Here is a 13,130-nt window from a genome sequence, read left to right on the forward strand (position 1 = left end):
GCCTCTTGCACCTATCACGGCATCCAACATTTTCAGTCGTACTCCTCATTACTGCTGCAGTGTCCTCTTGAGAAATCATATACCATTCTTTCAAGAGGGCCTACCATAGGCCCTCTCAATAGTGCTAACTGGACCTTCTCCCTAGCTGCTTTGATACATGCTCACTAGAATTCAGATAAGGGCTTTGGGCAGGCCAAGTCATAGCATAAATCTCTTTTTCATCCAAGAACTGTTGTACTATTCTTGTAACATGTGGGTATGCACTGTCATGTATTTGTGTAAAACCATCACCATTAAATGGAATGAAAGGCACCATGTGCTTCAAAAGGGTCTCTTCCCCATGCCTATGTGCTTTAAGGTCCCCATGCTCCACAAAGATGAGATCCGTACAAGCAGTCATAATGATTCCTCCCTACACCACCAGAGAACCACCCTGAAAAGGTGTCCTGGGTGAGAATGAGAATGTTCAAAAGAGAACCCCATACTCTCTCTTTACTGCCAGGTAATTGCAGGTTAAATTGCGACCCATCAGTGACCAATACTTGCTCCAGTTGTCCCTTGCAAAACATAGTCGAGTTGTGTGATGAGTCTGGTGAGTTCTGGGTCTGTAGCAGGTCTTCTGGATTGAAGATTGGCTTCTTCCTGTCTTGTTTAGACAGTTCTCTTACTAAAATTGACCTCTTTACCTTGGTGGAGTCAATTTCATGCTTCAATAGCAGTGGTGTGACAGTGGCAGAGAAATTGAAATTCCAAGAAGTGGTCACCTCTTGCTATTACTATTACAACATTGTTCACCGGCCATGGCCGCCTGGATTGCATCCCATCTTAGCAATTACATATTAAAACCACTACTAAAACTAAGAAAACAGACAAGAAGCATTACACAACAGTTGGTGTTATAAGCATTAGTTATAAACAACACTTTACAGCTCTTAAATGTTTCCAGTTTGTGGCTTCACATGTGATGGTAACATGCTGACCAGTCTACAATTCCACTTGGAGAGGAAAATTTATTTACAGAATATAGTGGTTGTTGCTTGGGCACATGCGTCAGTCTAGCTCTGAACATCCTCTGTGGCAATGTTCGAACATCCAGTGGTAGGCAGTTGAATGTCATCATGGCTGCTGTGGAAAAACCGTCCCGTGTCTTACTTAGGCGACAGCTTGGAAAATCAATGTCGGCTTTGTAATACACGAAACCGATCCAAGTATTACAACTGTGACTTTATTCATAAGCCTCTGAACAGTAACAGAAATAACCCTGTTGGGAATCCATGCAATATGATATACAGAACAAATGGTGTGAATGGTAAAACTGGATGAACACAGAGAGCATCAGTCGGTGCTAACAGACAGTGTGGCGGAGACTACGACTCTTTCACGCCTGTAGTAGGCGGCCTCCAATGGCCAGCCCATCCTGATACAGTTGGTGGCATACACACACACACACACACACACACACACACACACACACACACACGTATGTGGCAACACCACACTCAGCACACTCATATGCAGTTGTAGCAAGATACAGCATACCTCTCCCTCATGCGAAATGGGCACCCAGGCAACAGAGGAGACAGCAGCAGCCCGACGAGAGAGGCATCCAACAGCTCCAGATCGGCGGCAGCCATTGCGGACAGAGGGGGCGGAACAATGTGCCAGACAGTCACTGGAGCATTGGGTCGGAATGTGCAGGGATGTGGGCACGCCCGACGGTGGTGGTCCTGCGTGACACCTTATGACAGCACCGGAGAGTAGGATGCCATTGATATTTCGGTGTTGTCATAAGCAGACAGGTCCCAGTGCAGTAAAGGTGGGGCTGGACCCACTGATGACAGTGGCTGAGGCGATGATAGCAAGGGGGTCAGTGGAGATGGCCTGACTGGAACAGCAGGCCATGGCATCGGACCCAAGTCCGGAGATGGACTGGAACCCAGTGACGGGAAGCTGGAACTCCGTGACAGGAAGATGGAACCCCAGGGTGCCACACACAGAGAAGGCAGCCAATGGGATGGGTTCACCTCCACAGCAATGATTACAGTCTCAAGGCAGAGGGCAATGGGGCAGGTTGTGGTGATGGGGCCACACCTGCAAACCATTAGCTTCCAGTGACGAAGAGGGTACAACTGATCAAAGTGATGTGCCACCAGCCCATCGGCTGTACAGATGTCACAAAGATGGCACCCCCAGCAGTGGACAACAGTGGCCAGTATCCACTTGGGCTGGTAACCAAACCTTCACGCCCACACCAGTGATCCCAATGTGAAATGGCCAGACGAACCCAACTGCGGCAGGTGTGGTGCAGGCTGAAGGAGATGGAGGAGCATGCACGATAGCCAATCGAAAAGCAACTCGCCAGCCTCCACTCTCCCATAGGTATGAAGCGATAGGTGCTCAGAAAATGGAGTTGGGTATCATCCTGTAAAGAATCCATAACAAACTTTTTCATTTGGGACTTGAATGTATGCATTAGTTGTTCTGCCTCGCCATTTGATTGAGAGTGGAATGATGGAGCCATAACATGGCTAATGGCGTGATAGGAGCAAAACAATTGAAAGATGTGAGGAATGAACTGGAGCACATTATCAGGAGCTAAGGTACAAGGCAACCAAAAAGTAGAAAAAAACCTTTAAAAGTGTGCGAATTGTGACCTCAGCTGATGTCTAAACACACTGGAGAATGTAAGGAAACAGGAAAAATGCATCCAGAACCAAGAGCCAATAGGAATTAAAGAAGGGACCAGCAAAGTCCACATGAATACATTCCCATGGCTGGCAGAGAGCAGGTCAGGGGGACAGGGATGCCCTGGAAGCTGTCTGTTGACGGGCACGCTGCTCGCAAGCCACAACAAAACAGACAATTTCGCCATCAATCCATGGCCAAAAAACATGTCTCCTAGGTAACAGTTTAGTGTTCAAAGCTTCGCCATTGGCCCTGGTGGAGGATGCGTAGAACCGTGTGCCATAAGGCAGCGGGAATGACTACTCTTGGAGGGAAGTCTTCCATGGAAAAAAATGTCTAAAACAGAGAGGTGATATCATAAGAAAAAGCAGTTGCTCAGGGAGTCCGAAGCATGACCCGGCAATTTATCTGGCCAGCCCTGTTGACGAACAGAACCGCATGGTGGAGAACCGTGTAGGCAGCATTGGCAGCTGCTATGCACGTGCTCATAATTGGGAAACCTTCAACCTTGGCCTGTGTTTAAATATCAAGCTGGAAGCAAAGCATTTCTTCACAATCAAATCCAGAAATGTGGGACAAGGTGTCTGCATTGACACGTTTTGACATAGGTCGAAAATGGATTTCATAATTGTAATGAGACAAGAACAGTGCTCAGCATTGTTGGCGATGTGCTGCCGTGTCAGCAAGGTAGTGTGAGGATTAAATGAGGAAACCAAGGGTTTATGGTCAGTAATAAGGTGAAACTTGGAGCCACATAAAAAAATACGAAACTTCCAGAGAGTGTAGACTACAGCAAGAGCCTCTTTTTGCACCTGAAAGCAAGGCTGCTGCTGTGGAGTGAGAGGTTTAGAGCCAAAAGCAGCAGGCCATTCATAGCTGTTGGCATATCGGTGCGCTAGGACCATGCCGTGGCTTTGCTGTGAGGCATCAGTCACCAAAACTGTGTGCTGGTCCAGAGAGAACATAGCTGAACAAGGGGCCAAGAGAAGTTTGGATTTCATTTGAAAATCACATTAGCAATTTTGCTCCAGTGAAAAGGTCCATTCTTACGTAACAAGGTATGTGACGCGTAGGCCAATGTGGCTGCCCCTGGCAGGAATTTATGGTAGTAGGGTATCTGCCCTAGGAAAGCCTGAAGCTCCTTTATGAACGAGTGGTGAGGCATAGACGTAACAGTGGAGATGTGGTCTGGCGCGGAAAACCCAATCCCACGAGACCTCAAACCCCAAATAAACAACAGAAGGTTGAAAAAAACTGAGATTTCGTAAGGTTACACTGTAAGCCTGCAGACTGTAAGACAGAAAACGAAATGTGCAAATTTTTTAAGTGATCAGCTGTGGAGGAGCCCATGACAACAATATCATAGTCAGTTGCTCTAAAAATCCTTGAAAAATAGCGGTGGTGCTAGCCACTCCGAAAGGAGACCAAAGGAGTACTCAAATCCAGAATCGCTGATACTGTTTGCCCACAGTAACCTACAGATACACTTCAGACAGATCAATTTTACAAAAGTACTCACCACCCAATATTTTTGCCAACAGTTCCTCCTCGTGTGGTAGAGGATACATATCCATGATTGACTGTGTGTTGACAGTCGTACTGAAGTTGCCACAGAGGTGAAGTTTCCCCAGTGGTTTCTGAACTAAAACCAGTGACGACGACCATTCACTAAGCATAACAGGTTACGCCACCCCTAGAGATTGAAGTCTGTCTAATTCTGCTTTCACTTGATCTTTCAGGGCAACAGGAATAGAATAGGTGTGACAGAAACGGGGCTGAACTGTGGATGTAAGCAGAAAATTTGTAGCAAATACTATACCTTTCAAAAACAAAAAGTCCAAAAACTCCTTGCATAGTGTTTCTAATTGAGAATTCAATAACATCACTGCAGCGCCTGTGTCGACCTGTAGCCAGAGTACTTGTCAAGAAACACTTAACTCGGTAAATAACTGGGACAGTCACAAGTATTGGAGTCACACTGTTTATGCCCATGTCCATATCCTGAGCAGTCTTCGCCAAATGACACACAGAGGCGACGGGGCTTTTCTTCTGGCAAGCATTACAGTTAGCCCAGTGCTTACGGCATGCTGACTTTCCTGTTGACAAAACAAAAAGGACAAGATGGAAACAGAATGCTGATGGTGGTGCTATGGTGGTCGCGGCTGCTTGGACCGGCCTTGATCCACTCGGCTCTGGGTCCATATGTTAACCATTGCTGCTGCTGTTTCTTTTGCAAGCTATCTGTCATCATAGTGGGCACATCTTGTAACACTACTGCCCCATCATCCCATGCTTCAGTTTGGTCACCTGCTGCCTCAGAAACGTCAAGAGATTGTGCTATTTGCGAAACAACTGCCAATGGGGGGGTTTTCACAGAGTAAAGTCTTGTGGTGTACTTCGTTGTCCGTAGCTAAACAGGTAATTGCAGCACGCACAGGAGAGTCTGCATATGAGTGATTATGGGCATCAGTAATGATTTGGCACTTTCTGCTAAGCTCATGAAGTTTAGCTGCCCAGGTCCTGTATGACTAGTATGATTTCTTGTGGCATCGGTAGAATTCAACTCGCACCGTTATGACAGGCTTTCATTTGTGATTGATCGTAGTTGGACTATAAAGTGTACATGTGATCAGAAGTAAGAGCTTCTGGCTCTTGTAAAGGGGCAAGCCGACACAGTAATGGATACTTTTTATCTAGAAGAGGAAGAAGGCTCTGCACAAATTTGAGTCTGTCACATCGAAAGTGAAAATATGCTGTGTGAGTCTTTTGTTGTAAGCTTCCCAATCATTGGCCAAATCATCATACAGAGGAAAAGTGGCTGGATGGACCATTGGAATGGTACCCTGTGTGTTAATGGAAGCTGACAAAACGGTCACTGCCGAAGTAAGCTGTTCAATCAGGGTCGGTAACATGGTGTCCATAACGACTAATTTGATGAAACTGCACTTAAAGATTGCACACGTGGAAACCGTTCCAAACTCGTCACCAGTTGTGTAACAACCAAGTAATACACAAAACTGATCCAAGTAACATAAATATGGCTTTATTCGTAAGCCACTGAGTGATAGCAGAAATGAGCTAGTCAGGAATTCACACATTGAGACATCTGGTGTGAACGGCACAACTGGGTGAACACAGAAAGTGCCAGTCAGCACTGCCCCGTGCATATATATGCTCAAGCTGGCAGCAGATAGTTGATGAAGATTGGGCCATGTGCACACTTCCCACAGGTGCCTCCCAGCAATCTGATACAATTTGCAGCTGATTCAACTACACGTGCACGACAACACCACGCTCGGTTCACTGAAACTCACACGCACTAGTAGCAAGATACAGCAAAGAGAGTTGAAAACATACTGGCTAAATATTGTCATTATTCCCAACTGCTTGGAAATGGGTCTACAGTTGTCAAACTTCTTGCTGGAAGACATTATTCTTTCAGCCTTCTTTTGTAGGCTCAATATGTTTACTTCCAGTAGAGTGTCCCCACAGCAACAGTTCATATGTGAAGTGGCTGTGGAGCAGTGCCTAATATATTATGATTGAGTACTGACCTATTATCACACATTTGAGCTTCCTGAGGAGGTAAATTACTCTTTATAGCTTAGAATACACATGTGTAATGTGTTTGGTTCACATCAGCTTATTGTCAGTTGTCATTCCCAGGAGTCTGACACTATAAATATTTGCTGTGGGTCCACAGTCACCAAGGCTGCATAATATTTTCTGGCTTTTATCTTAATTTAATCCCATTTTGTTTGCTTTGAACCACGTTTTGGCCACTTCAAACAAAATATTAGCATCCATTAGTGCCTCACCTGAATTTCTACTCTGTCATTAATGTTGTATCATCTGCAAAGAACAGAATATGACCATCACATCTTAAGTCATTGAAAAAATATTAAAAAGAGCAGAGGGCCAAGTACAGAGCCCTGCAGTATGCAGTGTTGAAACACCATTTCACGAAACATTGCTCTCTAGATGCAAACAATCTGCCGTCTGTCTCTTAGGTAAGATAGTAGTGTCCCAAAAATGACACCCTTTATACCATAAAATTTTAATTTTTCCAACAGTATCATATTAGAGATGCAATCAGATGCCTTGTGTAGAGCACAAAGAATTAAAACCGTGCAGTTCTTGTTATTACATCAAGCATTGCAGTAAATATAGAGTTCGTTCTTCTAAATCCATGATTGTTATCCAGGAAGAGATTGTCATCTTTGAAATAACATAACAGTTGGTTCTTCACTATAGTTTCAATCATGTTTGCTACTATAGGTATTATAGAAATTGTTCTATAGCTGGATGAACTGTTAGGATCACCTTTTATATACACTGGTATTGTCTTTGCCAATTTATGAAGTCTGGAAAAATACCAACATCAAGCCTTTGGTTAATGACAGCAGTCAAAGGTTCAGCAATATCAGATACAGTATCCTTCAGAATAGCACATGACGTACCATGTATATGTATGTCAACAGGGTATTTAAAACCTTTCACAATTTTCACTGTGTCCTCTGGAAGCACTTTATTCCGCCTGGTCAAGGTGCAACAATCACTAATGCTTATATTGCTTGTAATATCAATATCTGAATCTGGTACTTCGACTACATTATTCCCAATATTTGCAGATGCTATTTTTCTTGGACCTGATCCTGATTTCGTTGCATAGCCTTCAGATTCCCTGTACCTTCTTACACTTATGGACATATAGGAAGGTGTAGATCTGAACACTTTTGCAGCATGTTGTGATCATCTCCCACCAAAGCAACAGTTTTTGCAGTATCTTCAGGTTTAATGGCACATTTACCCTAGAAAGTTGATTACCATAACCACGAAAAGATCCTACAGACATGTGTATTTGAAGGGGGACCAATACATGTTACAATAATAAGTGCTACAAGAGCAGGGAACCATTATTGTACGCAGAAAAAAAATTGTTTAAACCACTATTGGTCAATACAGTTATGTAGCCATTTTCATGTGGATAAATCCATGTACATATATGTTATATGTTACCCAAACAACTACCCACAGTATCTAATTGTATACAGTATATTACAATCAGTAAACATGTAAGCCTGAGTCATAAAAGACTGGACTCGGTACATATCTTCACTCATGCTGATGGAAAAAAACAGTTATTGCCAGAGCTGAAGTATAAAGACTTACGTGGATATGACGAAATATCAGTTACGCTCAAGATCATCTGTTCATTTTCATTTTACACTACTGATGTTCCTTGTGTCATGTTTTTCTGGAGTGGTTAGTTTTCAGACTGCTGTATGTGTGGCTAAGACCTTCCATCGGATAGACTGGTCACCTAGTGCAAGTCTTTTTAGTTGATGCCAGTTCGGCGACTTGACCAGACTGATAAAAGTAGTCATTAGTACACCCACTGTTTAAAATTGTAGAAACAAATAAGGCAGACAATTACAGCCAATTTCATTGGTACTAGTGTTTTTGGAGGTTTTTGAGATGTCTTCGTAAGAGACTAGTAGCACGACTCAGTACATGTAATTTGCCATCATATTGGGAATTTGTCTTCAGAAGAGGCACATTAACAGAGATGGCAATTCATTCTTTTGCGGGTGAAGTAGTTTTGGGGCAAAATGATAACTTGAGTTCGTTAGATATCATAACAACATTTGAGTGTGTGAACCAAGCAAGTTATACTTTATCACGAAGTGAAACATTGCAGAATTAGTGGGAATGCTCATCAGTGATACCTTTTGTATCTAGCGATTTGCAGTAGGTTTTTGGAACATATACTGTATTCGAAAATTATGAAGAACCTCGAAGAAAACGATTTATTGGCACATATTCAGCACGGATTCAGAAAATATAGTTCTTGCAAAACACAAGTAGCTCTTTATACTCATGAAGTAATGAGTGCTATCGACAGGGGATGTCAAATTGATTCCATATTTTTAGATTTCCAGAAGGCTTTTGACATCATTCCTCACAAGTGTCTTCTAACCAAACTGCATGCCTATGGAATATTGCCTCAGTTGTGCAACTGGATTTGTGATTTCCTGTCAGAAAGGTCACAGTTTGTAGTAATAAATGGAAAGTCATCAAGTAAAACAGAAGTAATATCTGGCATTCCCCAAGGAAGTGTTATAGGCCCTCTATTGTTCCTTATCTATATTAACAACATAGGAGACAATCTGAGTAGCCCTCTTAGATTGTTTGCAGATGATGCTGTCATTTACCATCTTGTAAAGTCATCAGATGATCAAAGCGAATTGCAAAATGATTTGGATAAGATATCTATATGATGCAAAAAGTGGCAGTTGACCCTGAATAAAGAAAAGTGTGGAGTTATTCACATGAGTACTAATTTAAAAAAAAATCTGCTAAATTTCGATTATGCGATAAGTCACACAAATCTGAAGGCTGTGAATTCAACTAAATACTTAGGGATTCCAATTACCAATAACCTAAATTGGAATGATTTCATAGATAATGTTGTCGGTAGAGCAAACCAAAGACTGCAGTTCATTGGCAGAGCACTTAGAAGGTGCAATAAGTCTACTAAAGAGACTGCTTGCACCATGCTTGTCCGCACTATTCTGGAATATTGCTGTGCGGTTTGGGATCCGCATCAGGTGGGAATGACAGAGGACATCGAAAAGGTACAAAGAAGGACAGCTCATTTTGTATTATCATGAAATAGCGGAGATAGTGCCGCAGACATGATACGTGAATTGGAGTGGCAGTCATTAAAACAAAGGCATTTTTTGTTGCGATGGGACCTTCTCGTGAAATTTCAATTACCAGTTTTCTCCTCCGATTGTAAAAACATTCTGTTGGCACCCACCTACATAGGGAGAAATGATCATCATAATAAAATAAAAGAAATCAGGGCTCGGTTTTCCCACGTGCCGTTAGAGAGTGGAACAGTAGAGAGACAGCTTGAAGGTGGTTCATTGAACCCTCTGCCAAAAACTTTATTGTGAATTGCTGAGTAATTGTGTAGATGTAGATGTATAGATGTGGCAAATTGGGATCAGAAAGTTATCAACTGTCACCAACAGAGAATAAATTTTTGTATCTGAATGGCTACTGTGAGATTTTAAGGGGGGGGGGGGGGGGGATGCCATAGAGCTATGCTTTAAGCCCAATGTTATTATACCCTAACTTATGTAGAAGATGCAAAGTTTTTTCCTCTTTGAAGATTACACAAATTATCATTGTCAAAGGCACAGAATATACTGTAACTGATTTAGCAAATAATAGTGAGTAACATTGGTTCACTGGCTGACAGAAAACATATTGTCACTTAAATTGGGAAAATGCACACCACATGTAAAACTTTTGCCACTGAACTCTCATGAAAATTTTATTATCGTAAGACGTAGTCACTATAACAAAATATTTTAAGTTACAAGGGCTGAATATAAATAAAATATTTATTTGGAAGTTTCATATTCAGAATTCTGTGTAAAAGCTGATTGATGCTATCTATTATTAGAATAATCCCCACTGTCATTTACACTGCAAAAAGAAAAAAAAAGAAAAAACAGCCTTGTATACTTTTTATGTTGTCACTCTCTTATGTTCTACAGTATTTTAACCTGTAACAACTCGGTGTATTCAAAAAAATATTCATAGCCCAGGAATGGGCCAATATAACAAACTGCAATGTTAGTTAAATCAACTTGATTGGAACCAAATGATGTCATCTTTTGCCTTGGTATTTTGGCTGACCACCAGCAGCCATCTTCAGCTGAAATTGGCAGCTGAACAGTACTAGTACTCTTTGCTGTTTGAAGGATTTGGGAACATCTGCAGTCTATGTTCCAAGAAAATGGGCATTCCTCTCATTAGATTTGCACAACTTTAGTGAGCAATAAATGTGACCATTAACAACACTAATAGGATAAGGAGCTGTTTAAATCCTGCATATTCCTCCCACTTAGTGGCAATATTTTATCTTCATTATGCAGAATTTTAAAAACTGTTCTCCAGAAACACTATTAAATTTGTACTAAGACAAACTGCTGTGGTCTTACCAGTTTTGAGTGTAGAATTAACTATGTTCTTTAGGAGTGTTTTGCACATGCATTATACATCAGTCACTTGCTCAAGAGTTGCTTGAACTAAAGAGAGAAGTATAACAGTAGTTCTGTTATGAGTTCTAATAAATTGCTGCACTTCTAAAGTACCTCTCCACTGTCATTAGTGGAAGTAAATTCTCAAATTTGGCATGTTTTCATGTTTGCTGTCTGTCATTAGTGGAAGTAAATTCTCAAATTTGGCATGTTTTCATGTTTGCTGTGTCATTGCAACTGACTGCATTGTTTATCATAAAATTGGTTTGTCTATATTAAAGCAGCACGTGGCACAGTGTTTTACGTAATATTCTTTTTTACAGGTACAGCCAAACCAACGTCCACAAGTTGAGGAGACACAGAATAGCTTAGCTGGTGCATTGGCTCGAGCTTTAGCAGAAAGGGCTCGTGTAATTCATTCAGAAAGTAGTGGATCAAGCGGAGATGATGATGACGATGATGATGATGGGGATGATGAATGGGAAGACTGAAAAACCTGATAACGCCTGTTTCTTTATTCAAAAGTTGTTTTCTATTTATGAGCTTACGAGTGCTAAATTACAAACATGAATGTCGTTGCTTAAAGCCCACCCTCCCACCACTTACACCAACTAATTGTTAATCTTCGCAGTGAACTGTTAAATATATTATGAAGAGGAATTATGCTCAGAAATTGCTGATTCATGTAGTGGATCGTAAATTTGGAATGGTTGAGTACATAAGTTTTCTGCAGTCAGGTTCCTTGGGTTGTGCCTTAAGTTCGCTCTGAACTGGAAATTCATTGGTTAATGCCTGTTTTTTTTCATGAAATGAGAAAAATTCCATTGCCCTTGTGTGTAAGTACTGAAACTGCTAGTTAGCTGTTACAAAGTAAAGTGGGAGAGTAACAGAACTTCAGTAGAAAAAGTACTAATGTTAGGCATCAAATTATTTTCCCTTTATGTTGTTGAGGAAAAGATTAGAGAAGCACATCCCTTTTTGTGTGTGGAAATTTTTGTTTGTCAGGCATTGATGATATTTTAATGACCATTGCAATGTTCAATGTGGAATGGGATGTGCTGTGCATTGCTGTGATTAAAAGACATGTCAAAAATGTTAGTTACTGTTGCTGTTTGTTTTCAGGGTTTACATGTATCTTCGCATTCTAAAAGTTTTAGTTTTAGTCTCACTAGTAACTTTAAATTTAATCATTCTAATTAAAAAAAATTGAACAGGTAAAATGTATAGATATGGTGTCTAAAAGAAATTGTTTCCTACACGACAGAAATTTATTGAAATTAAGAAATTTCTTTACATTGGTTATGAGAGATATTACCACTAATGTTTATTTAAGTGCTTTTTTTGTGAAGTGTGAATGTATAATTCCTGAATTGCGGGTTTTGTCACATGGCAGTCATAAACACCAAATAAAATATAGTTATAGTGCAGAGCAACAGTATATCTCCTGTGTGTTAAATGCTATTTTTTAATGTGTTATATATCTCATTGATTCATAAGCGTGTGTGTGTGTGTGTGTGTGTGTGTGTGTGTGTGTGTGTGTGTGTGTGTGTGTGTGTGTGAGAGAGAGAGAGAGAGAGAGAGAGAGAGAGAGAGAGAGGAGAAGAAGAAGAAGAAGGAAAAAGAGTGAGTGAGTTTCTGAGTGGGAGGAAGGAGGAGCTGGAGATATACGATTGTCACTAATGGGCATTGATAATTATAAAAATTTGAGAATCCAATGAGTTAGAATTTTATTCACATTCAAAAAACTTGAGGGTGGTAGTTAACATTCATGAAACCCATAGAATACATTTTAATCTCTCTCTCTCTCTCTCTCTCTCTCTCTCTCTCTCTTTCTTTCTCTCTCATCCATCCATCCATCTTATTCTTCTTGTACCTGTTGTGACAGTAGTATGTACATTGGTATTATCTTTTTTGTTTTCAATGTAAATATGGAGCTGAATTCGTCAATGTATGTAAGTAATAAATGTTTCCCATCTACCACATGTTTAAGTTCTTAAAACCAAGAAATCTAAGTAACAACATAATTTTTGTTCTGCTGATTAGATTAGAAATACTCTTTGTTTTTTACATTGATGGTGAGGAGAGTCTCCAGGATGTGGAACATGTGAGAAAAACAAGAATACAAAGTTCAAGTTTCTCTATCACTTAAAGCTTGTGTACAATCTATCACACATTTATCATGTGGGAAAAAGTGATTTAACTGTTGTTTCCCTTGATTTTGTCTGCAAACATAAAAAATTGTTTGTACTGTAAACTGTTAAATGTGATTAAGAAAATTGTTACCGTTATGACAATTTAGACACAGCACACCGAGAAATACACTTCAGAATTTTTATTGTAATGTGGCAGTATGTTCAAAAGGTTTAAGTGAAAAATTTGCATAAATAC

General features: G+C 40.7%; 1 protein-coding gene across 1 annotated transcript in view; it reads left to right on the forward strand.

Moving 5' to 3' along the window:
* Positions 1–12,719, forward strand: part of LOC124555208 (neural Wiskott-Aldrich syndrome protein-like) — a 95,670-nt gene extending 82,951 nt beyond the window's left edge. The window contains exon 10 of the mRNA XM_047129058.1: positions 11,066–12,719. Coding sequence (XP_046985014.1) covers positions 11,066–11,233 — 168 coding nt within the window. The 3' untranslated portion in view covers positions 11,234–12,719. The remainder of the gene's footprint in view (positions 1–11,065) is intronic.
* Positions 12,720–13,130: the final 411 nt, after the last annotated feature.

The sequence above is a fragment of the Schistocerca americana genome, chromosome X (assembly GCF_021461395.2).
Source record: "Schistocerca americana isolate TAMUIC-IGC-003095 chromosome X, iqSchAmer2.1, whole genome shotgun sequence".
Lineage (NCBI taxonomy): Eukaryota > Metazoa > Arthropoda > Insecta > Orthoptera > Acrididae > Schistocerca > Schistocerca americana.